Here is a 23316-nt window from a genome sequence, read left to right as displayed (position 1 = left end):
ATTTTTGACAATAACAACACTTGCACGCCTGAAATAGGTATGTACTGTATTCATTGTTTTGATTCTCGGGCGAGGTCATTGAAAATATTAGATGTACTATACCAAAGTGAGTAATGAGAGGTTTACGAGACGACGTACCACCTACGAGGAAGCATCAGAGCTACTTAGCAGAAACTACATGTATACGTAGCTTTTTATACGTGGGGCCTGGGATTGCAGTATAGGATTTGGTTGCAAAGATCCAATGTATCAAGTACAGATTGAAGCAAATATATCAGTATCAGGTCCACCAAGCAAGGCAGAAAGAGTGTGAGTAGATAGAGACACAAAGAACACCTTCAATAGACGATAAAAGACAGGCCGCATTTCCTCGTCTTATCCCAGACATAACAATCATAAGAGAGAGAGCTAGCAGACTCTCTATGCGGAGGCAGAATGCCCCAATTCAAGTAGAGTCCACTTGAAAGACGTAGAGAGGAAAGCATGAGAACATGAGTGGTCATGCAAGCAAGTTAAGACAAGCATGAGCGAAATGCGCTATGAATCGAAAACAAAACCAACATGAGCCGGACGCCTTGTTTTTCTCCTTCGCTCCAGGAGATAATGTATGGAAACAGCCGAGGGAAACGCCGTCGTTAATGCGTAGTTGACCGAAGTCAAGCAGCATTGCGTAGCCCATGCCATGGAGTAGAGGATATTAGGTCAAAGAAAGCAAAGAAAAGCCACATAAGACACCTTCTTTGGTACTTGCAAAAAGAACAAGGTCGCAGCGACAAAATAGCAGAATCCATTCCGTTGCCCACGTGAAGATGCTCTGATAAAAGGACAAAAAATATCAATCAGCTGGTAAAAGTAGGGGAATCACGGTCAAATAAAGCTGTGCAGCTCGTGAGGGAGGTCAATACGCCTTATAAGGGGAAAATGGCCGGAACCCAAGGCTGCACAGGCGAAGAGGAAAATAGTAATAATAGTAGCAGACCCAACTAAAACAAGCAAAACAAGGGTATGAGGGTGGAGATGAAGAACGCGAATGGTCGACGAAAACAAATGCGCTGTGTGGGCGCCACGCCGACCAGAATAAGAGTACAAGCTCAACAATGACCTAAAATGCAATCCTCCCAAGGGGAAAAATAAAGAATGTGAAAAAGAGCGCCCGAGTCCCCATGCAATACAAATAAATAAAGACAGCCAACGCATATGAGAAAAGCGATTATAAAGCAGAGGAGAAGAAACATAAGAGCAGTGTCGAATCAAGACTCCCGAGAGGTATGCAGCCGCCGAATGCTGGTCTAGCTCGCGAAACGAAAGCAACCCCAATGCGCCAATACCCCAGTTCATTCATGAAACATGCCGGACATCATCTCAAAAAGCAAGACATTGGAGCCTTAACGACCCATCATGTAATCAGGGTAGAAGGAATTGAAGCCATTCATGTTCGGCCCCGCATTGTTGCCGGCAGCGCCTTGAGGAGGAGGCGGCGACATCATCATTGAGTTGCCTCCGTTGGCTCGAATTCCAAGGCCGGAGTTGTGATTGAACTGGGAGTTGTTCATCATTGGATGGGGACTCCCCTGCGCGTGGACGTTGTTGCCGTTGCGCATTGGCATGGCAAGACCCGGAGGTGCTGCGAGACCTGGAGGTGGTCCACTTACTGATGAGAACATATGGTTGGGTACACCGCTAAGATTGCTCCCACCTGGAACACCACCCGGTCCAGAGAGCGGGTTGGCAGGGTTCATGCTGCCAGGTTGACCAGAACGCACCCCAAGAGGGTTTTTTGAGAAACTGAGACGAATGCCAGTCTTGACACTGTTGGACAATTTATAGCCGTACAATTCATTTAGAGCTTTGCTTGCCATCGCCACCTCGTCGAACTCCACAAAACACATGGGACCGTTCTGTTTGTTCCGGAAGCAGAGTCGTTTATACCCGCGCTGCTTTGAGAAGAGCGCCTTAAGCTCTTCTTCAGAGGTGTCGGGAGGCAGATTGCCCACGTAAAGTGTGTTGCAAGGTGGGTTGAGATCGTTGGGATTGGCAGCTGGCAGGCTATGCCGAGGAGTGTGTTGACTACCATAGGGGTAGCCTTGACCTTGGCCATGGTTGCTTGGATAGGCAGACGACGGGCCGCTTCCACTCATACGAGGGCCGGGACCACCAGATGCATAATTCGGTAAAGGAGGCGAAGACATAGTCGTCGAAAGAGAGAGACTACCAAAGCGACCAGTTGGGATCTGAGGGTTGGTTGACCGACGCCCAACATTGACTGAAGCCGAGTGTCCGTTTTCCGCGTAGCCCACGGGGTCCTTGAGAAGCTCTCCAGTCTCCTCGTCGGGATCCTCATCGATCATGGACTTTCCAGTTACACGTGGCAGATCGCCAACCCCATTCCCGATCGGAGATTGTGGGGAGAAAAGGCTATGGAGACGCGATCCCGACTCGGATGCAGAGGGCAATCCTTCGCCGATCGCTTGCCCAGATGGGTTTGAAGCAGAGAGTCGCTCTAGGCTCTGGAAAGTACCATTGAACCGAGATGACTGGCGCGAGAGGTGGCCATTGGGGACACCGCCCAGTAAGCCACGCGTCGCGGTATGATCAATCGTGTTGCGACGCGCATTCGAGAGGTTGGATCCGACCGGACCAGGGTACATCTCAACCACCATGTTTGCGTCGTTCTTAGAGTTCGGTTTGCCGTCCAGAAGGGCACGGGCCTCTTCAGCCGCAGGCAAAGTGTTGAAGCGCGCGATCGCGCTCAGGAACCCGTCGTCCTCCGGGTAGTCGGAAGTCACAAAATCAGCATCAACGAAGTCCTTGGCGAAAAGAAGCATACTGCGAAGGGCTTCGCGGCTTGTGTTCCGAGGCAGTTTGCGCATGAAAATCGCACCTCCATTGTTCGCGCGCCCCAGGCCGTTCAGGCCCTGGAGGTTGCGATCGGCATCACCGAGGCGCATTCCGTTGTCGAAGCTGGAGGAGCCGAGAGGCGAAAAAGGGTATGTGAAGGTCGGTGCTAGAGATGTGGGCGCTTGCGAGACAGTTGGGCTATACACGTCGGTCGACATCGCATGCTGAGTCGTCGCGGGCACCTTGTGAAGTGGCTGCTGCGTTGGCGACGAACCAGAAGATACAGACTCTGTGCGCTGAGTTGTTCCGAAAGAGCCGGGACTCGTTCGAGTTGACTGATTCGAGCTGCCGCTCATCCCTCACGAAAATTGAAATTTAAAGGATCGAGATTCGCGACACGGGGTTGAGGTACCCGCGAAAAGGAGTCGCTGAGATATAAGGGCGCAGCGCGCGTAATGATACGACGAAGGCGTGAATGCGCGTATGAAAGGAGCGGGCGAGACGAGTAAGTCAATCGATTGTATGGCAGGGACGTTCGCTCCTCATCGGATCTGCGACAGTGGCGCGCGCGGGACTCGGGGGAGAGGGAGGGGTCTCTATAAGTGTCGAACTATCGGATCTCGAACTCGATCTCACCAGAATCTGATGACAGGTTGAAAAGAGAAAGAACGATGGATGCAAGATGGGAAGGGGGGTAGAGATGGAGGGGGGCAAAAGAAAGGTGGAAGGGGGAAGGGGGGAAAGAAAAGAGTCCGGAACGGTCGAGTGCAAGAGCCAGGTGCCAGATCCATGGATCTGCCTTCACGACGCGACTTAACGGGGGGGAAACATGTATAATACAGGGGGAAGGAACCTAAACATAGTATGTGCCCCACTTACTATGTGGAAGTACTCCTCCCATAAATGACAGTACGTCGTCATATGGTTACGTTGCGCCGCCCTGGAACCTGGCCGCTTGCAGAACGTGGGTGTGGGTAAAGTGCGTGCCCCGAGCTGCAGCGGAATGCCCCAGTTTTCTGCATTTCTTTTTTCTCGTTTCCCTTCTTCTTTTCTATTTTCAGATATGAAACTGGGGTTGTTCTAGAAACACGCAGGTTCATGGAGTCATGCGGGTTGCCGTTCAATCCCCCCCGGGCCTCGGTATTTGAATACTATAATAGAACTTATATATACAACGCAACCTGAGTAACTGTAGCTAGTGCTTAGACAGGAGCCTAGTCCTGACTAACAGGTAAAGGGAGCAAATCGGAATGGTGTAAGGCTAACATGAACCCCCTGGTCCAAAGGCGTCAGTCAGCACGGCAGTCAACGGACTTGCAGCTCCGCCCAAAATGAAATGATCCGATTAACTCTCATAGATCGACCTCAAAGATCCAGATGTCCCGGATTCTAGCAAATCAAACGAGGTGGGTTCTTTGGAGAGGGCTTATAAACCAGATCTAGAATCCACAATGGTAATTAAATCATAATGAAAATTAAATCCAAAAAAAAAAACAAAGCACAAACGAAACAAAGCAGAGTTCAAGCTAAAAGCCGTGCGCATTCCTCGAGTCTGGAGTAATGGGGAAACAAAAGTCAGTGCTTCACCCATTTTGACCGCCTCGAGCAAGACTCCTCACACCATGAATACGGAGCACAAAGAGAACCAACCCAGACTGTCAGCCCAAATCCATGGAATTCGCAAACTCAAAAGCCGGCGATCCTCCAGGGCGGCTGACCAATTGCCACGGGCTTGACCCGGATCTGCGATCGGATTGGCTGGCTCAAGAAAATGGCTTGGTCTTATCGAGCGCGGATGGTTCGTATGGTTGGGCCGTGGAGAGAAGCACCGCCCTCGGGGAACAGAGGCTGGCCTCGATGTGGTCTAGTACCTCCCCTGCGTGCCTGGTGGGAGTGTTTTGTGTGGATGCGTGTGAAGGACCGGTCATAAGCGCGTCACTTACCTGACTTTTAGGTAGAAATTGTATGATGGCCTGATCGCGCGTCTATCGGGGTACATTTTGTGTTTGGCTAATGTATGCGCCTTCGAATCGGGTCTTTGTTTCGGCCATGTGAAGATCGGATCGACAAAGAGAATCCAGCCATAGAGTGAGATGTGCATCTCGCCAAATGCTTATTTGCGTGTGCGCGGATGTTTTTCACATAGTATACATAAGTACAATGAATATTTGGAGGTTCTATACCCCTCTCAATGGGCTTCCCAGAATGGCCCAACTCGCAAGAAACGCCTCAAATGCCAAATTCAAAAACTAAAGGGTACATGGGAGAGTCGACGTCCCAACTAATCTACCTAGGGTCTCTTGGTAGATCTCTGGGTATGGTCAAGTGCCTATCTGCCAGATAAACTGCCTGACGGAAGCAGGAGTCTTCTCTGGAACAGATGGTTTCAATCGGGATAACGGCATTCATGCTTTGTTGTAGGTGGATGGCTTCTCTTCAACAAGGCCGGCCTGTAGAAACACCATTAGCGAAGTCCTGGCTTAGCCATCAAACTGTCTCGCTTGGAGTTGACCACGGAAAACATTTCAACCAGCACACTGATCCTAGTAAATCCAGCATGCGCTATGTATTCCGTCTCTCGTGGCCAACTTCAAAAGCGAAGCTCACGTACCATGCTCATCAGCTTCCACACCGGATCACTTGGCTGCGCACCAACACCGAGCCAGTACTTCGCACGTGCCCGGTCGAGCGCGATCTCCTTATAGGGGCGCGCATTGGGGTTCTCGTTGTACAAGTTCGTCGGAATTTTCGGGATGGGGTTGTAGGTACCGATGACCTCAAGAGGCTTGGAGCCGCGGGCGGACCTGGATCATCAATTAGCATCAACTGATAACACCTTTTGGTTCAAATGTTATATATGCAAGTTTCATTTCCGAGACTTGAAGAGGATAGACGTGGATGTGATTGGCAAAGATATTGGGTTTAAGAAAAGGCAGAGGATCTGGTACGCACCGGGCCTGCGCTACGACAATGTTGAAGAAGGGGCTGTGCTTGTTGCCAAAGCGCGCCAGTCGAATTCGGACAACCATGGCGTCGGTTGTGAGAGGGGTTTGCGATGAATGTGATCTGGAATTAGCTCGGAGGAGGTGAAATGGACTCTCCGCAAAAGTTCAAGGAGAAGCGGAAAATTCGATGATCCGGGGCATCCAAATCAGGATTAGCGTCGGTGGGAGATGATGTAATGCATGTATGAGGTCCCCCGTCGCCGTATGTATTTCCCAACCTCAATTTATTTCTACTGCAATCCACACAAGGGGAATATTCTTCATATTCAAAATACTTGTATACGATTGCGCAGGCAGTGTACAATAAATAGTGACAACGGGTTTGTCACTTACATGTTGGGTTCACTCACAAAGCGTTTCCCATTGCCCACCGTTCGACGCTACAGCAAATCAATTACCATGTCTCTCAAGGTATGATCACGAGAAAGCTTTCGTGGAATCTAGCTAATTGAGAGGATGACCAGGCAATTTCGGCAAAAGATGCCGCCTCGCTCGACAAAGATCTCATGGACATGGGCGGCTGGTCCCTCGACCAGTTAATGGAGCTGGCGGGTCTTTCTGTGTCGCAAGCTGGTCAGTTCTACCTGCCCGAAACCGAAGCTACAGATGATTCTAATAATTGGTTATAGTTTGGAAAGTCCACCCCCTGAGTGCAGGTTCTAATGTTCTCGTGGTGTGTGGACCCGGTAACAACGGTATGCCAAACCTACATAAGTCCCGGTCACCTTCAACGAAAAGTACCATGACCTAATAGCATCGTATAGGCGGAGATGGACTCGTAGCGGCCCGACACCTCGCACAATACGGATACAAACCATCAGTCTACTACCCCAAAGAGGGCAAAAACGAGCTGTACCAGCGTCTAAAAACCCAACTCCACAACCTTTCCGTCCCCTTTATAACAGATTTCGATGCCGCTCTAAAAGAAGCCGACTTCCTCGTCGATGCCATCTTTGGCTTCTCGTTCGGTGGACCACTCCGTGATCCATTCGGTGCTATCGTCTCAAAAATCGAATCTTCCAATGTTCCAGTGCTAAGCGTCGATGCGCCTAGTTCATGGGATATCCAGAGCGGTCCACCGAAGGAGGGGCCCGGTGCAAAGTTCATGCCAAAGGCGCTGATTAGTTTGACCGCGCCGAAGCCTTGTGTGAAGTTTTACTCAGGACGGCATTTCATTGGAGGTAGATTTTTGTCTAAAGACATTACAGATAAGTATGGGTTGGATATGCCCCCGTACCCGGGAATCGAGCAGGTCTTAGAGGTAAAGGTGGATGTAGAAGGAAGACTTTAGCAGACTCGCCGAGGCGGCACCTATTATCGAGAGGTTTATGATACTTTGAAAGAGGACTATAAATCAAAGGCATTATGAAAAAAAAAAAGGTGGATTGAAGAATTGCATCACAGTCGTTATGAAAGCGACAAGGGAATCTAGTTATGCGCTTAAACAAAGGATACTGGATGGATCATTAAAGAGCCAAGTCGCGAATCTCCCCGATAATGCCCTTCACCCGCGGTTCTTTTCCTGCAGCCAAACCAGAAACCCGGGCGAGGATATTGTTAAGTTCGTAGATCTCCTTGGCGGCACTCTGAACTTCAGTGCCCAAAGCTTTCACCAAAGTACCCAAAGCGACGAGTGCTCGGTAGATAGCCTCAGAATCCTTTTCTTTGGCAATAATCTTGGTGAGCTCCTCGAGAAGCACTAAACCCCGCTCTGCGGAGTCAGGATCCTGTTCCCTGCCTTCGGAAGTGATGTATACGGCAAAGTTGATGTACAATGTCGCAGTGGCAACGGTGAGGTTGCGGTTTGGCGATTCTCCACTGTTTGCCAAAACAGATTTGACCGCAGTGACAATTTGGTCGAATGTGCTCATGGCCAAGTTACGACCAGAATCGGTCTCGAAGAGGTTTGCAAGCATTCGAATGGTGAGCATCGCGTTGTTAACGTTGATAGGCGAGTCGAAGACCCCACTGGAGATAATTCCAGACACAAGGTTGTTGCCGTTGTATTCCGCGGACGCGGTGAATGGTGCAGCAGCAGCGAGCAGACGGAGGAGATCCAGTCCAGGAAGTCTGGTGGATTCGGGCCAGGCAGTTGCGATTCTGAAAATCAATGGAATTCCAGACACCACAACAGGTGAATCCGGAAGCTGTGCAGAAGACTCTAACTGGGTACATAGAGCAACTACAGCTTCAATCTCCGTCGGATCCAAGGCAATATCCTTCCCAGCTTCGGCCAAGACCTTCTCATTCAGTTCCTGCAACTTCTTTGCGATGACCTTCAAATTGGCAGAACGGATTGAGAGATAAGTCTTTTGGGGTAGAACTTGAGGGCGTGGTTGCGGAGCAGGTGGCGCTTGGGTTTGGGCGGCTGAAGCGTCCCCGTCTCCGGGGCGGTATCGTCGATCTGAGCCCCAAGGGTCTGCGCCTTCAGTTACGGGCTCTTGGGACTGCCCAAGGGTGGCGCCTTGGGTATTCTGTGTAATGAAATTCGCAACCTGATCCAGATATGAGATGGGTAGCTCATTGTCACCAATGAACTTGTTTGCTGCTTCGTAGGGGTTTTGTGAAACATTATAAGGGAGCTTGAGCGGAGGCTTGCCGTCTTCAATATCAACATCAAAGACGTAGTCGTACTCTTGTCCTAGATACTCTGTCTTGCGACCACTGCTTCCTGCTGAATCAACCACTGTACCAACAGCGATCCATTCCTGGGTCGCAGAGGACCAAGTATGGGCAGTGATACTGCCATCTCCTTGATGGATCATCTGTACCTGACCCTCCTTCGTTCCTGACTTTTGCTGTAGAAATTCTGGACCGGGGAGCTGTTCTTTGTTAACTTTCCCAACCTGTTCAGCCGGAATTGCTGACTCTCTAACTGCTTGATCAAACTGTTGGATGACATCCGGCGCCGCCTGTCGTTCTGGGTTTCTGCTAAAAACGCGAGTAATGCGGTCACTAGCACCAGTGACGATATCGCCGGTTTCTTTACACGCTGCGACACTCCATACCGAGATGGCAGGATGTGTAATGGTTTGCACGCACTGCGTTCCGTTCCAGACACGAACGGTCCGATCTTCTCCCGCACTGACAAGCTCGCCTGAAGGCAATGCAGCAAGGGAGTAGACGAAGCTCTCGTGACCGTGAAGCGAAGCGAGTAGGTCACCCTTCAAAGTGTAAAGTCGAATAATTCCATCATTACTAGCAGATGCAAAATGAGCTCCACTTGGGTTTGACGCGGGAACTTTGCACAGAGCTCGAACGACATCATTGGAGTTCTTGATGCTTCCGAGGAGCGTTCCTGATGTGTTGAATACACGGATCATTTGGTCGGCACAGCCTGCAATACCGAAATGTTAGTCTCTTCATTGCATGGTCTCGGCAAGATATCGTACCGGTGATAATGGTGTCTTTATCATAAGCCAAGACAGCCCAAACACTGCCTTCATGTCCTTCAAGCACCACTTCGGTTTCCCACTTGCCAACCTTCCAGAGACGAGCTGTTGAATCCCAGCTACCACTCACAACCCACTGGCCATCTGGAGAGACATCCAACGCGCAGATATTGTGTCCATGGCCGAGTAACATAGCATCTGCATTATCATCCGCATTCTTGCCAGGTTGCCGAGCTTCGATAATTGTATCTTGACCACCTGAAAGTATGAGACCCTCGGGATATTCGGATGATGGTGGAAGGTAGGTTAAGGCGTTGATAAATGCTTGGCCATGGGCTGTGATGTTGTAATCGTAGGTGGGGGGTGGAGTCGAGACAAGCTTCCAGAGGCGGACTGTGGCATCACGAGAGGCTGAAAATACCGCATTGGGGTTGGGGAAGGTCACGGCGCGAACCTGGGATCAGAAAACAGAAAGAATCAGTAAATTTGCCAACAAGGTACGGTGCAAGAGCATGGGAGTTCTGTGAGGCTTACATCATCGCCATGACCCTCAAGAGAAGCGGAGATCTTGAAGTCAGGCATACATACAACCGGAAGAAGAGAACGGTAAAGAAATAACCACAGAGACGCGAAAAGCACCAGGGGTATCACTGATAGATAGGTGCTGCTGTGAGGAGAGGTTGTTGTCCTTTAGTCGTTCTGGGGTCCCCGCCTGCGCATCATATCACGTGGGCGGTGGAGATTACTATGACGAACCTGCTAGAACTGTCTCACATTACTAACGGTTTTACTTGGTCTGAAGTCTATGAATCCGGCCAAATTGAGAGTAAGCAATAATATGGCGCAACTGCTTCGACTTTACTATACATACTTTATTCATTATTCTTTGATGCATCTGCAATGGGGATAAGTATGTGACACTACACACTGTAGTGGGGCATGTGATGACTTGGTCTTCACTCAATGAAAGGCCTCCACTTATCTTGGGAGGAGATCTACAACACTATAATCCAAGTGCCTGTGAGAATTAAGCAAGGTCGGTGCCTGGGTGGGATTGCAATTAGCGGTGAAAGAAGCCCCCTTAATGACATCCTCTCAAGAAGCCAGGATGTGATTTGACAGCGTCTTTAAAGACAATGGGAAGAATTTCGGAGCAAACAAGGCTCACCTCGAAACCGCATGTTCCACTTGGCTATGAAATGCGTCGAACAACGACATTGTCAAACTATAGGATTTGATGCTCATTCTATAGAACAGCACGTGTCAAAGCGGGCCCGCTTACCTCATCAAAGTGGGCTGCAGGTGACCCGATTTACCTAAATCATTTGAATATCGAATCCTCAATTTATCCCAAACTGCGTGGGCAGTCACCCATTTCGGTCCTTCTGTCCTGTACTCTCACCTTCACGACGTGACGACCCTGACGAATCTCTTTGTGTCCTTCCTTTGAGCTCGAAAGTCCAGACCAGCTCGGGTCTTACGTTGGAACAAGGCACTGTCACGCGCTTCTCGAGTGTCTACGACATCTAGCATTTCTCTTTACTCTCCCTACATAGTCGGAGAACATACCTCTTCTCACATTAAACAATGGCTGCAGGTGAGTTTTGCGCAAGTGGGGGTATCCTCCTAAGACGACTAATAATCTTTCCCGTTTCAGATATTCCCAAGGTCGTCCCGTTGACGTGCCACGGGCACTCTCGTCCTGTTACGCATTTGAGCTTTTCTTCGAACCTCGAGGATGAGCAGTATTATCTAATCTCTGCATGCAAAGGTATATCTCACAGCTTCGTGTGCAATGCCAATGTCAGCTTACCATAAGCTAACCAATCATAGATAACAATCCTATGCTCCGTGATGGAATCACTGGTGACTGGTACGTCTGACATTGAACCTGAATATAGCCTGCCCTTCAGTTCACTCCTAACTAACACATTATCTAGGATCGGTACATTTCTCGGCCACAAAGGAGCAGTCTGGCAAGCCCGGCTATCTGCGGACGCAGCGATATCCGCAACCGCCGCGGCCGACTTTTCAGCGAAAGTCTGGGATACACACACAGGAGAATGCCTGCACACTTTGCAACATGCACACATCGTCCGAGCAATCGCCTTCCCTATCCAAACAAACCCCCAAGTCCTCGCAACAGGAGGCGCGGAGAAGAAGCTCCGCATCTTCGACTTGACTCGCGGCGGCTCCGCTACTCCCGGTGGAGACGGCAGCAATGGGTCATCACCAGCCCTCCCGACACCCAGCAGCGGCGGAAGTGGAGAAGCCAATACGGATACAGTGACGAGCTATGAAATCGGACCCGGTGTACACGGTGGCACGATTAAGTCTATCGTCTGGAACCAGGACTACAATATCGTCACTACGGCGGCTGAGGACCGGAAGATTCGGTGGTGGGATTTGCGGTCTCGGCATCCTGTGCTGGAGTATGCGGTTGAGGGTGCTATTGGGTCTTGTGAGCTGAATAGTCTTGCTACTCGGCCTAATGACTCTGGAATCTTGACTGTGGCCGCGGGCAAGTCTGTGTATCTGTTTGACGGGCTGCAGCCTGGTCGTCTTTTGAAAAAGGTCGATTTTGGGTACGAGGTTGCTAGTGCCGCGGTCAACAGTGAGTCAGGGCGTTTGGTCACGGGTAGTGCGAACGACACCTGGGCGCGGGTTTATGATTTGAACACAAACGAGGAGCTAGGTATGTTTCTATCCTTCCATGCTCTGTTTCAGAGATATCGTTTTTTTGGAAAACAAAGCTAATGATCTATTTCCAGAGGTACAAAAAGGTCACCATGGACCTATTTGGTCCATCAGCTTCTCTCCTGATGGCAAGCTCTACGGCACTGGTAGTGAAGATGGAACCATCAAGTTGTGGAAGGCCTGCCGTGAACCATACGGCCTATGGCGGTGAAGTGAGCTCCAAATTAGACATGAGAATTTCGCCATGTACAGCAAAAGGTTCAAATGGGGTTTCCGTCTGCCATGCAGCGTATCTTATAATGTAACCCTGAGATATTCCAATTATTCTGATCCCACGAAAGGAGATTGTAGAGAAGTAGAGGCTTTGATAGGGTTATGGCCTTGGCCTATATATCGTTGATGTGCTACCTAAGTAGCTGGTGCGATAATGGAGGACAGTTTGTAAGTTGAGAAGTATTGATTTGGACTAGACACGGCTAGCTAGATCTTGTGTGGCGTACAAGGAGACAGATCGGAGCAAAAGGCCAAGGCACCAGATGACAATTTCATATCGGCGGTAAAATTACAATTCCTCGCGAGCCTTCGGTTTGTGATTGAGCAAGCTCGACGCGAGATCTTAATGGACCTTTCGAAGAGGTGAAAAGCGACAGCGGTGCAAAGTAGTAGGACGAAGGAGGGAAGTAAAAGAGGAGAGGTTAAAAATGCGACCCCACAGGATCCTCGAGTTGGCATGTTCACTCAATCATATCGATGTCGTCGTCGTTCACAGGCGCGGCGGGGGCGGCTGGGGTGGCGGTGGCAGCAGCAGCAGGAGCGGCAGCCTGTTGCTGTTCTTGTTCGGCGGGCTTCTCAGCATTGTCTGTACCAGCATTTCCGCCCCAGTAATCCTCCATCTCTTGATCCAACTCCTCCTGCGTCTTCCGAGGACGACCATTCGCTGTGCGACGACCTCCGTTCTCATTGCGAGGTTCGTTGCGACGGGTATCGCGGCCACCTCGTCGACCACCGTTGCGGCGAGGAGAACGATCACCGCGCTCTCCGGGGATGTAGCGGTCAATATTCTCGGGGGCGGGCTTCGAAACATCGCTGCGGCGGACGCGACCACCACGGCGTCGGCCATCTGATTGCTCACCACGAGCACCTCCGGGGCTCAAACTGCGGGCATCACGACCTGGGCGCTCCACACGGTCAAAGAGGCTCTTATGTTGTTCCCGTCGGCCAGGGACGAGGGTCAGGCGAATGGGATGGCCCTTTGCGTTGGCGCCGTCGAATTCCTTGACAGACTCGTGTGCGTCTTTAAGGTGCTTGTATGTAACGTAGGCCACGCCTTCGGAGCGTCCAGCGCGGTCGTAGACGAGGGTAAGGTCGGTAACGGGGCCGATTTTGCCAAAGAGATCCTGTTATGTGCCATGATTGTTAGAAAACAGACATTCAGAATGATTCCAGTTTGAATATCGTAAGTACCTCCAGGTCACTCTCGTTGATATCGTAGTGAAGGTTTTCGACGCGGACCTTGGTCAACATAGGGCCGCTATGTGCAATTAGTATTCCAGTCATTGCGAGCGCTGAAGCATAATCGCATACCGATCAGGCGAGGTTGAGCGACGGGACCGACGTCCACCTCGGGAAGGACGGGCTGTGAAAAGTCAGATTTAGGACTCTCAAGTGGATCAAAAGCAAAACATACTATCTCTGTCATCATCGTACTTGTCGTGGACCCAGTCACTATTAAATCCTGATTAGCGTAAACTCTGACCAGCGTAACCAAGAGATATTCACAGGTCCAAGTTAACACGATCTTGGGAATAAGGCTGTTGCGTTCAAAAAAAGATATAGAGGTTAGCTGGAAGTCAGAGCATGGAGCGTAAACTAGCTTGGTTTCCCAAGGTCGCCGCGGCTTTTTTCCTCGATGGCTAGTCTCCGGCCATCCAGAGGACCACCAGCCACGATTGTTTATCACGGCGCAAAAAAACTCGGTACAGGAAGAGGAGGGCGGACCTGTGAGCAGTTGAAAGTAAGTTAGCGCAAGGGTCTATTTCTTGTGCGACGCCGTCATCGAGGGTTTGGGAGATTGGAACGGAGCAGGCAGTACCTTTCTAACGCCATCGCGGTCGCCACGACGGCGGCCTGGGCCTTGGTTGCGGCGTCCACCACCGGAGGAACGATTCTGATTGCGCTATAAGCGTGTCAGTTAGTCAGACCTTCGGAGGAAGTGATTCACAATTGAGACTAGATGGTGCCTTACTGTGTCCTCGCCAATGATCTCATCCAAGCTGCGATCCATGTTGGATGGTGTTGAATGGAGCACGGAGATGGATGTCAAGAAGAGGAGATTAAAATGTGGAGGTGTAACTTTCAGACAGCAAGCCGGCTCAGTTAAGAATGGAAGAATTGGATGATGTGAAAGGGGTTGATCTGACCGGTCGGTGTCAATTGAATATTGAACTGTTGGCGTGTCGACGAGACACATCACGTGAGGACCACGGCGATCCATGGGTCCAATCTATATTTGTAAAGAGTGGGCTATCTACAACATTGAATGTCCACAACACACCTGGGCATTGGAATGTAAATTATATGTTATTGGTGGTATCCTAAGTTCAGTAAAGAAACAAAACATATGAGCACATAGAATACGATGGAAACCGAGGGAGATCCGCCGAACCCCAGGATGCATGCTGGATATTGGGCAAAAATAAAGCAAGCCAAAGACTTTATAAAAACCTTTGACGAAAAGACAGGAACACCACCCCATAAAACAACCACGGCAACACCCTATCAAAGCAGACCTTCATTTATAACCGGCGACGCTGTGCAAGGAACAACTGGAATTATCTTCCTCCTTCAGTCTTTTCCATTCTTTTTCTGATCTTCAATCATCTTTTCCATGAAGCTGATGTAGTCGAATTTGGTAAGATCACGGTCCTCAAGCAGGTCTGGACCTTCATGCTGTGGCATGGTCTTTATCAGATGCTCAATGACTTCGTCGGGGATGAGTGAATGTTGGAGATCGAGCTCCGTGACATAGGGCTGAAAAAGATGTTAGAATTCAGGGATAAAAAACAATGCCTTCGAAGTTGAATATACGAACCTTGCCATCAGCAACCTCTCTGAAACTTTGAAATACCTGCTCGGCAGTATTTTGATCCTCGGTCACGCTAACCATGAAGCGAATAAACTGCTCAAAACTAACACCGGCATTCTGGGACAATCGGTTTGCCCCACAAACCTCTACATAGACCTGGTGCATCTCGTCCTCATCATAAACCAGTCCCAGACTGGCAAGTGCAGCGGAGAATTCCAGTTCGTGCAGGGTGTTGGATGCGTCTCGATCAAAGTGGCGGAATACTGACTCAAACTCTTCCAGCTGGATTGGGGTCAAGTTGGTCATATTGCGAGCCACCATTTGGTTCTCGAGGAAGGCCAGCTTCTTCGAGATACTGGATTTCACCAGGCTGAGCTCATATGACAACTCGTCCAGGGTGTAGGTGGTGAAATCATTCTCTTCAATATTGGCCTCGGCACATTGTTCATCTAATTCGGCGATGGTATCGAGGAAGGCGTCGAGTGGAGGCAGATTATCGTTCAACTTCTGGACATGGTCCAGCTGGTCTTCAACATCTCCGTCCAAACCGGAGATAGCTAGAGACAATGTTTTTAAAGTCAACGCAAAGTCGTTCGCTTTATCTGCAAATGATCGGCGGAGAGCGTTCTTGATATCTCGAATGGTGGTGTTGATCAACTGGCTGCGCTGGTGTTCATCTCGGGTCAGACATTCCCACTCTTGATCACAGGTCTCCAAGCTCAACTCCTTGGGTGGCTCGTAGGCTCGCAATCGATACGTTCCCAGCTTTGTTTTGATATTGCCTAACAAAGCAGCCAGGTCGGACTTTTCTGCCACCCACTGACGCTTCTCATTACGCTTGTAAAGCGAGAAATTGGCAGCTTGTTCCTTGACATCCTTGTAGGTTCCCTCGAAGGAAGAGTTCTGCCATTGGTCGCGCTGCGCCCGAATCAACCGGAGCAGCTCCTTCATCCGGCGCTCATAGCCTGACTGCATATCCCACGCCCCGTGCATGTTGTTGACGAACTTCTCGACTCGACGACCGGCATTCTCTACTCTTTCCAGTTGCGAGAAGGCGTGGAACCAGTAGGCAATGTAGGTCATCAAGGACCGCTCGTCGGGCTGTGGCACATCACACACATCATCCACATCGAGCAGGTCAGGAATACCGATTTCGTTCGTAGCAATGTCGAATGCGAGCTTCATATTGCCGCGGTGGTCATTCTTGTCCAGCGAATCGAAGTCGATGAGGTCGGGTCGATGAATATCGAGTAGGGCGCAGAATGCCAGGCCATCGTTCCAACTGGAGGAAAAGTTCCGAATCTCCACGTCGTCGTAGCATGCCGTCTTTCGTTGACACCACAATAGTAGACCTTCCTTGGCGGTCATACCCTCCTCATTGATGTCGCTGATGGTGAACCGGAGAATAAGTGTCCAGATTAGACCTAAAATGATCTTGCGATTGCCATCGACGATATCCTCCGCTCCGATATTGGTCATTTGAATCCTCCTCCCCTTGATAAAATCCAGACCTTTGTTGACATTTTCGAATCGCTGCACCCGCAGCTTGGGCTTCGACGCATATCGACCGAGCGATTCTCCGCCTAGGATCTCGAGGAGATGGATGAGAATGACCTGACAGGCCACATCAGATCAGCAAAAGTCATATTGGGAGGGTTATTTGGGTACAGGTCACGACCGTGGGTGGACCGGGGACATTCCAAGGGTGGGACACTTACACCATCTGAGAGATCGGTAACCAGATCCTCGATGGCCAAACTCCTGGCCTTCAGCTTATCGTTCAACCTGTGGAGGTTCCTCAATCAGTTCCATGGTTTGGCATAGATGGGCGCTCACGACCAATCCAGGGAGAGTGAACACACCATTTCGTGAAGGTCTTCTGCTGCACGTTAATCCACTGCTTCTCAACCGTCAACATCGTCGATCAGGAAGGCATCCAGGGCCGATTGGCAAGTATTGGAAATCGAGTAATAGGAGAAGGATCTCGTTGGGAAATAAAAAACACGAAAATTGCCGATTTGGACTAGGCTCGGAGAAGGAGATAATCCTGGATGCAGAGCTGTCAAGAGATCGAGTCTCGAGTCGATAGGGGCGGGGTGTTTCTGTTTCTCCCGCTACTCCGCAAGTCACCCTAGCAACCACGCTTTTTCTTTTCTGTGATGTTATACCGAGCTGGTTACAGGATTGATGTTAATGAGAGATCGGAGAACAAAATATGGTCTATTTTTGCATATTGAACGGTCACAGAGCGAGGGGTACGGGGATGTGCAGGTGCAACCATGTAAGCGCTTTATGGCGATCACTCCATGTCTTTTAAATCCAACCAATCAACACACAAGGCGCTTTGTCCAACAAGATGCTACTATTTCAGGCCTCACCAAACCCGTTCTGGTAACTTCTTCTGCGAGAATTCTTCCCTGGTAGTCAAGGTGTATGTTCACAGTCTCACACTTGTGTATGCACAACATGATGACACACGTAAAAAGAAACCAAGCACATGATTTCCAATGGTGCAATAAACTTGACAAATAAAATACAATCTAGACTCTCGCGGTACTCAGATGGTGTGCTCAGTGAGTAATCATCCAAGATGATATCATTCGATCCGGTTCCGTAGAGCGGGGCGAGGAATGCTTTTACAACACCGAAATTCCTCTGTCGCAAATTTCCTCCCTCAAAAAGCTCCTCAATTGTCTTCCATTCCTATTCTCAAGCTGGAAAAGAGAGAAAATATCATCATGGCCTACAAGATTACCGACCTTCTCCCCCTCCCAAACTCTACCGAGCGCATCCCGCGCTTTGGTTTTGGTGTCTACCGCTCCCCGACACACCAATGCGTCAAATCGGTGCACAGAGCGCTCGAGGTGGGATACCGTCACATCGACACAGCTCAATTCTACGGCAATGAGACTGAGGTTGGTGAGGCGCTGCGCTCCTCTAACCTGTCGCGCGAGGAGGTCTTTGTCACAAGCAAGATTCTAAGCCCCGCGGGATCACCTGAGGCTACATACGAAAAGCTCCTTGAGAGCGTGGAAAAGATCGGCGGACCGGGAGGATACGTTGATCTGTTTCTGATTCACAGCTCCAAGTCTGGTTCTGCGGGTCGCAAGCATCTGTGGCAGGCATTGGAGAAGCTGCAAGCGGAGGGCAAGGCCAAAAGTATTGGTGTGAGCAACTTTGGTGTGCATCAAATTGAGGAGATGAAGTCCTACGCGAAAGTGTGGCCGCCACAGGTCAATCAGATTGAGGTATGTTTTGCTCATTCTTTCTAACTTGCGATTTAAGTTGTTTTTACATCTATTTGGTTTCAGTGTGCTGACTCGTGCTTGTTCTATAGCTTCACCCTTGGTGCCAGCAACGCACAATCGATGCATACTGCAAGAAGAATGGAATCATCGTCGAGGCCTACTCGCCAATCGTGCGAAACTATAAAGCGAATGACCCCACGCTGGTCGAGGTGGCGCAGAAATATAACAAGTCAACTCAACAGGTCTTGATCCGTTATGCGCTGCAGAAGCAATGGGTGCCGCTACCCAAGACAGATAACCCAGAACGTATCGCTGCGAATGCTGAGGTCTTCGACTTTAACCTGAAGGATGAGGATATGGAGATCCTGGATTCGCTTGATCAGGGCGACGCCGGAGCTATCGTTGAGGCCGTGGCCAACGAGTGAGCACCTGCATGATACATTCTGCGAGCTAAGACCGCTTCGCAGGGCAGGATGATAACCTCGGGCATCAATAATCCGGAGGCTGCATCAAGAAGGCATTCACCGACTGCAATGTCGAGCGAGACGGGTTCACGTCATGTTTCGATGACACAATCCATGCAAGACGCTGTCGGATGAAAGTTTTGCTGATCGAGCGCTTGCTTAGCGACGCATCAAATTCCCCTGCGTTTGACTTTAGTTTTGTTTCTTTTATTTTGATTCCCAACGCCGTTCTCATCTAGCGCCTTTAAATACCACCTCAAGCATTCATGAGACATACCGTTATCATTGTAAAATTGGCACACAATCGCCAATAGTGTTCCAGCCGACAGGTCTTTGCCTGTGTCACAAGTTACCAACATTGACTGCGAAGGATTTGATCCAAGTTGTGTATTGACGAAATCTCGCACTTTATCCAATGATTTTCGTAAATCCCGGCTCCCCAACTTGGCCGACGCGCAACCTAGGTTAAGACGCTTCGAGTTCTCTCCCACGGCAGCTGGATCCCCATTGCAGTCAATGACAAGGTCATACTTACCACCACTCACACTAGGATTCGTCGGGTTGATGTAGAGATTCGTAGTCGGAGAGATGAGCGTCGCTTCCTGTTCACCACGCTGCTGCCGATACTCAGCGATCAATTTCGCAATCAGGTCTGGCAGATCCTCCTCGGAGGTTTGCTTCAGCGCAACCTGGTTCGCCCAGAACACGGGAGGCGTCAGCCCATGCGCCCAGCCCTCGCTGTCATCGCCCGCGCCTTGGATGTATCCCCCCTCGGACATCTCAGCTCCATGAACACGCTTTGAGGCGGAGCACAGAACGAAAAGACACGAGGCGTCATCTCTTTGCAGATCCGTCGGATAGAAGTACTCCGGGTTAGCCCAAGCCACTTGAATAGGCTTTCCGAGTTGCTGCCGCAGCTGATCTAGATCCAGCTTAAGGGACTATGCACAGTATATAATGTTAGACTATTCGTTCCAACGCAGCCTCTGTCACCCGGGTGAAGAGGGGCTAGTGATTGCTAATTTCCCCGGTAGCCTAGATGCATGGGATCGACGCACCTTGAGAGAATGGACGAAGCCATCGATACGGTTCTCGATCTGCGATTCCTCTGATTTACCGAGGTAGTTGGGCGGCAATTGGACAGCATGGTATGCGGTTTCCGTGGGGAATAAGGCGCGGTTCAGCACGGCACTCCAGATAGGGATAGTCTTGGATAAGGCGTCGGGCATCACTGGGATCGTCAGCGGGCTTTCACCGTAAGGCAGGATAAAGGCACCCGAATGCCTTTTTCCAGTTTCACAGGGGTATTGACGTACATTTCCCTCGACGGGTTGAATCCACAATTACACATCTGTATGGTGAATATGAAAGACAGCGTCAGTTTGGAGACAAACAACTCCCAAGGTGGATCCACCAATGGGACGAAACAATGCCGGGATATCCAGTGAAGACATATCAGAGGTGGGACGAAAGGAGGAAACGGGTGAGTGAATTGATAGAAGCACCAATCAATACAACGTAGGATCCGGCAAAAAACGGGTGAAATATGTAACTTACCCTCCATACTCGTTTGCCAACGGAAGAAGTTGCAGGTTCAGCCTACGAAAGCTAAAATCCCATTGCCCCGTATGGCCATCCGTGCTCTTGAAATAGGCACTCCCCTTCTTGGCATCAGGGGATATATACCAACTTCCACAACGTTCATTTGCGATTAGCGGGAGGTTGTATTGCTCAGCTACCTCCTGTACAAATGCAGCATCCGCCTCAATGGACTGGAGCCGGTTGGTAATGGATAGAGCGGATCGCCGCAGAGATGATAGGGTCTGCGAGATGGATGTTTGTGCTGATGGGAAATGCAGGTCCTCCAGGGCTGGATATGAGCCTGTTGACCCCATTTTGACAGGGTATACTTGGTAAAACCCTGTGGTATTTGGGGAGGCACTGTCACTCGATTGGGCCCAATGCCTGGATCTGTGGAGGAAAGTCACCAAATGCACTGGAATGACAAAAAAGCCTTAGTACCAAATACCAATTCAAAGGTAAATATCTCCAGCATATACCCCACTAGGACTGTGTCGAGAATCTTGCCCAATTGCGAAAATAGCAGATGCGTTTGTGAACCGCCGTTGGGAGACTGGCCAATCATAGTCGGGCCTGTAGAAGGGTGGAGACGCATCCCGGAGTATTTCAGACAACATTGAAATATGACTTAAAGATGGAGTCGCAAACACTTGGTTTCAGCTTCATCATGAGAGGGCGACAAATCTGGAAGATATTCTCATAACGATCTTCTCTATGGAGGTCGCAGGATAGGAATACATTCTAGAACCAGAACGCCAACAGACACGCTAACGTCGCTGGAGATACATATCCACCTGGTGGAAATGGATGGAACCCAACGTCCCGAAGAAGCCTGCCAGATTGCGTTATAAATTACAAACTTGAATTGGTGCTCTTCAGGTCTCGATGGCACTGTTCAAAAAGACCAATCTGGGGATTACAGGATCCAACGCTTTGGCCTGCACAAGTTCTCAGCAATTCGCCGGTAGATATAGATATATACAACGTGGAAATTCATGAAAACACAGACAAATACTAACAGCCGAGGCAGAGGCATATACCTAATGATTCCATGCAACCTGGTAAATACCTATTTCTGGGTTGCCCTGCGGTTGTATCCCAGGTCATATGTAACATAGAAGAATCCATGATCCAAATGAAGTAACAGTACAACCGACTTATCCCGACCCTGGACCTATATGGCCGAATGATCCAATGAAACAATTAAACACAAGCACGATGCGGGGAGGCATCCGTCTCTGTAGGTTTTACTGAGAGGGGAAATCCTCTCTTGAGATCAAGATTAACAATGATCCCTCTCTTCCAGTACATTGATCCGCAGAAGACAGATGTTGACCTAAAATCTTAAACAGTGAAACAACCCGATATTCTGCGACTTTCCATGAGTACAAATAGCAATTCCTAAAGAGGTTTAGAGGGGGAACCTGGTGTGCTGACTCATCAACAGCTGTGATATCATTGGTGGAGACTGGCACCCGTGGCCTTGGCCGTTGGGATGCGCTGAGTACCGAGTACTTGGTTTCCCTTGTGTAGCTGTATGTAAACAAAAGTACCCTGTACTTTTGTCCTATATGACCTCAGCCCCGCCATCCCGCTGGGGCCCGGTTTACTGGACTATGCCGGCGTCATGCTTTCCCGTAGTGGTCGTGCCCCTTGAATTTAAACACTTGGGTCGCGACTTCCCCTCTGGCGCTTGAATTGTTTTTTATTTTCCTTTCCCCCAAACCTGCCTGACCTCTCCATCCTTTAGCTCTAGTAGATTACCTTTGAGCACCAGTTCGTTCTTCTATACAACTCTGACGTTTCACTCTTCCCCGCAACAAACCTCAACTTCTCCGCTACTACCAGAACAGAACCGGCTTACCCCTCTTCACCATGCCACAGGTGCGGAATTCCCATTGTTTTATGACATTTGGGATCTACCCCGCTAACCGCTAATTTGCAGATCACGGAAATCTTCCTGGACTGCGACAACACCTTAGTCCTCTCGGAAGAGCTGGCCTTCGAGGCCTGTGCGGATCTTGCCAATGAGATCCTCGAGAAGAAGGGAATTTCCGATCGCTACACGGGCGAGCAACTCATCAAAGACTTTGTCGGTCAGAACTTCCGCGGCATGATGAGCTCCCTACAGAGCAAATATAACTTTGAGTTGGAGCACGATGAGTTCGAGGGCTATGTCAAGAAGGAGGAAGACAAGGTGATCGCCAAGCTGGAAGCTAAGGCCAAGCCTTGCGTCGGTGCCACCGAGGAATTGGTCAAGCTCTACGAGTCGAAGAAGTACGGACTCGCTGTGGTCTCATCGTCCGCTCTGCGTCGAGTACAAGCCTCTATCAAGAAGGTCGGCCAGGATAAATACTTTGATGCCGACAAGGTATTCAGCGCAGCTAGCTCCCTCGACAAGCCCACCTCCAAGCCTGACCCTGCCATCTACTTGCATGCCCTTGACTATGTGAAGAAGACTGCTGGTGAGACTGTTGCAGTTGAAGACAGCAAGTCGGGTGCACTTGCCGCTATCCGTGCCGGTATCTGGACCATTGGGTATGTGGGTAGCTATAACGGCAAGGAGATGCAGGAAGAGATGAGCGCTCGCCTGATGGATCTTGGAGTGCACATCATCATGAATGACTGGTCCGAATTTGAGAGATGCATGACATTCGTCGAGAACTTGCCTCCCAAGACAGACCCTCAGTCCAGCCTGTGATCGTTTCTTTGCAGCATTCTACGCCTACATGATGTTATGATAGCAAGCATATGGTAGTTTTGGAGCTTTGGGTTTTCGCGTGCTCACCTGGTATCGGTCCTATATGATTTATACGACCCTTCGCAGAACTTGTCAATGCAAAGTGCCTAAGGGGCTCGCCCACTTGGAGTCACAAAGCATTCATCTTGTTTTAGTGCTTGTTCATCTATTCTGCATTACTATGTGGTATTCTTCAATATCCGCTATAGATAAGCCTTATGGAATGATACCTTGGCTCGAGCTCAATTGATAAAACGATTCATTAG

General features: G+C 49.8%; 10 protein-coding genes across 10 annotated transcripts; 4 read left to right on the top strand and 6 right to left on the bottom strand.

Moving 5' to 3' along the window:
• Positions 1-1385: 1385 nt before the first annotated feature.
• N7484_003563 (uncharacterized protein) lies at positions 1386-3194 on the bottom strand (the record flags this gene model as incomplete). Its single annotated transcript, XM_057113983.1, has 1 exon — positions 1386-3194. The coding sequence occupies one exon, from the start codon at positions 3192-3194 to the stop codon at positions 1386-1388; it is 1809 nt and encodes a 602-aa protein (XP_056974123.1).
• Positions 3195-5243: 2049 nt separating this feature from the next.
• N7484_003562 (mitochondrial 37S ribosomal protein bS16m) lies at positions 5244-5867 on the bottom strand (the record flags this gene model as incomplete). The annotated part of the gene is made up of 3 exons (XM_057113982.1): positions 5244-5288; positions 5450-5642; positions 5791-5867. 3 exons carry the CDS (start codon positions 5865-5867, stop codon positions 5244-5246), a joined length of 315 nt encoding a protein of 104 aa, XP_056974122.1.
• A 375-nt stretch (positions 5868-6242) lies between these two features.
• Positions 6243-7134, top strand: N7484_003561 (NADHX epimerase; the record flags this gene model as incomplete). The annotated part of the gene is made up of 4 exons (XM_057113981.1): positions 6243-6254; positions 6308-6416; positions 6473-6538; positions 6608-7134. 4 exons carry the CDS (start codon positions 6243-6245, stop codon positions 7132-7134), a joined length of 714 nt encoding a protein of 237 aa, XP_056974121.1.
• Positions 7135-7309: 175 nt separating this feature from the next.
• N7484_003560 (WD repeat PLAP family protein) lies at positions 7310-9817 on the bottom strand (the record flags this gene model as incomplete). The annotated part of the gene is made up of 3 exons (XM_057113980.1): positions 7310-9180; positions 9236-9689; positions 9770-9817. 3 exons carry the CDS (start codon positions 9815-9817, stop codon positions 7310-7312), a joined length of 2373 nt encoding a protein of 790 aa, XP_056974120.1.
• Positions 9818-10822: 1005 nt separating this feature from the next.
• N7484_003559 (WD40 repeat domain-containing protein) lies at positions 10823-12143 on the top strand (the record flags this gene model as incomplete). The annotated part of the gene is made up of 5 exons (XM_057113979.1): positions 10823-10832; positions 10893-11006; positions 11069-11108; positions 11176-11930; positions 12007-12143. 5 exons carry the CDS (start codon positions 10823-10825, stop codon positions 12141-12143), a joined length of 1056 nt encoding a protein of 351 aa, XP_056974119.1.
• A 523-nt stretch (positions 12144-12666) lies between these two features.
• On the bottom strand, positions 12667-14216 carry N7484_003558 (putative RNA binding protein; the record flags this gene model as incomplete). Its single annotated transcript, XM_057113978.1, has 7 exons — positions 12667-13329; positions 13397-13463; positions 13517-13568; positions 13620-13657; positions 13913-13930; positions 13981-14108; positions 14178-14216. 7 exons carry the CDS (start codon positions 14214-14216, stop codon positions 12667-12669), a joined length of 1005 nt encoding a protein of 334 aa, XP_056974118.1.
• A 560-nt stretch (positions 14217-14776) lies between these two features.
• N7484_003557 (alpha-actinin, sarcomeric (f-actin cross linking protein)) lies at positions 14777-16935 on the bottom strand (the record flags this gene model as incomplete). Its single annotated transcript, XM_057113977.1, has 4 exons — positions 14777-14962; positions 15024-16631; positions 16736-16802; positions 16880-16935. 4 exons carry the CDS (start codon positions 16933-16935, stop codon positions 14777-14779), a joined length of 1917 nt encoding a protein of 638 aa, XP_056974117.1.
• Positions 16936-17755: 820 nt separating this feature from the next.
• On the top strand, positions 17756-18690 carry N7484_003556 (aldo/keto reductase family protein; the record flags this gene model as incomplete). The annotated part of the gene is made up of 2 exons (XM_057113976.1): positions 17756-18265; positions 18355-18690. The coding sequence occupies 2 exons, from the start codon at positions 17756-17758 to the stop codon at positions 18688-18690; spliced, it is 846 nt and encodes a 281-aa protein (XP_056974116.1).
• Positions 18691-18754: 64 nt separating this feature from the next.
• N7484_003555 (initiator tRNA phosphoribosyl transferase family protein) lies at positions 18755-20624 on the bottom strand (the record flags this gene model as incomplete). Its single annotated transcript, XM_057113975.1, has 4 exons — positions 18755-18909; positions 19007-19670; positions 19788-20013; positions 20287-20624. 4 exons carry the CDS (start codon positions 20622-20624, stop codon positions 18755-18757), a joined length of 1383 nt encoding a protein of 460 aa, XP_056974115.1.
• A 1561-nt stretch (positions 20625-22185) lies between these two features.
• On the top strand, positions 22186-23011 carry N7484_003554 (HAD family hydrolase; the record flags this gene model as incomplete). Its single annotated transcript, XM_057113974.1, has 2 exons — positions 22186-22194; positions 22256-23011. 2 exons carry the CDS (start codon positions 22186-22188, stop codon positions 23009-23011), a joined length of 765 nt encoding a protein of 254 aa, XP_056974114.1.
• Between the last annotated feature and the right edge of the window lie 305 nt (positions 23012-23316).

Source organism: Penicillium longicatenatum, assembly GCF_028827895.1.
Source record: "Penicillium longicatenatum strain IBT 33135 chromosome Unknown contig_2_segment0_segment0, whole genome shotgun sequence".
Taxonomy (NCBI): Eukaryota; Fungi; Ascomycota; class Eurotiomycetes; order Eurotiales; family Aspergillaceae; genus Penicillium; species Penicillium longicatenatum.
Note: the sequence above shows the minus strand (reverse complement) of the source record. Positions and strands in the feature narration are given on the sequence as shown.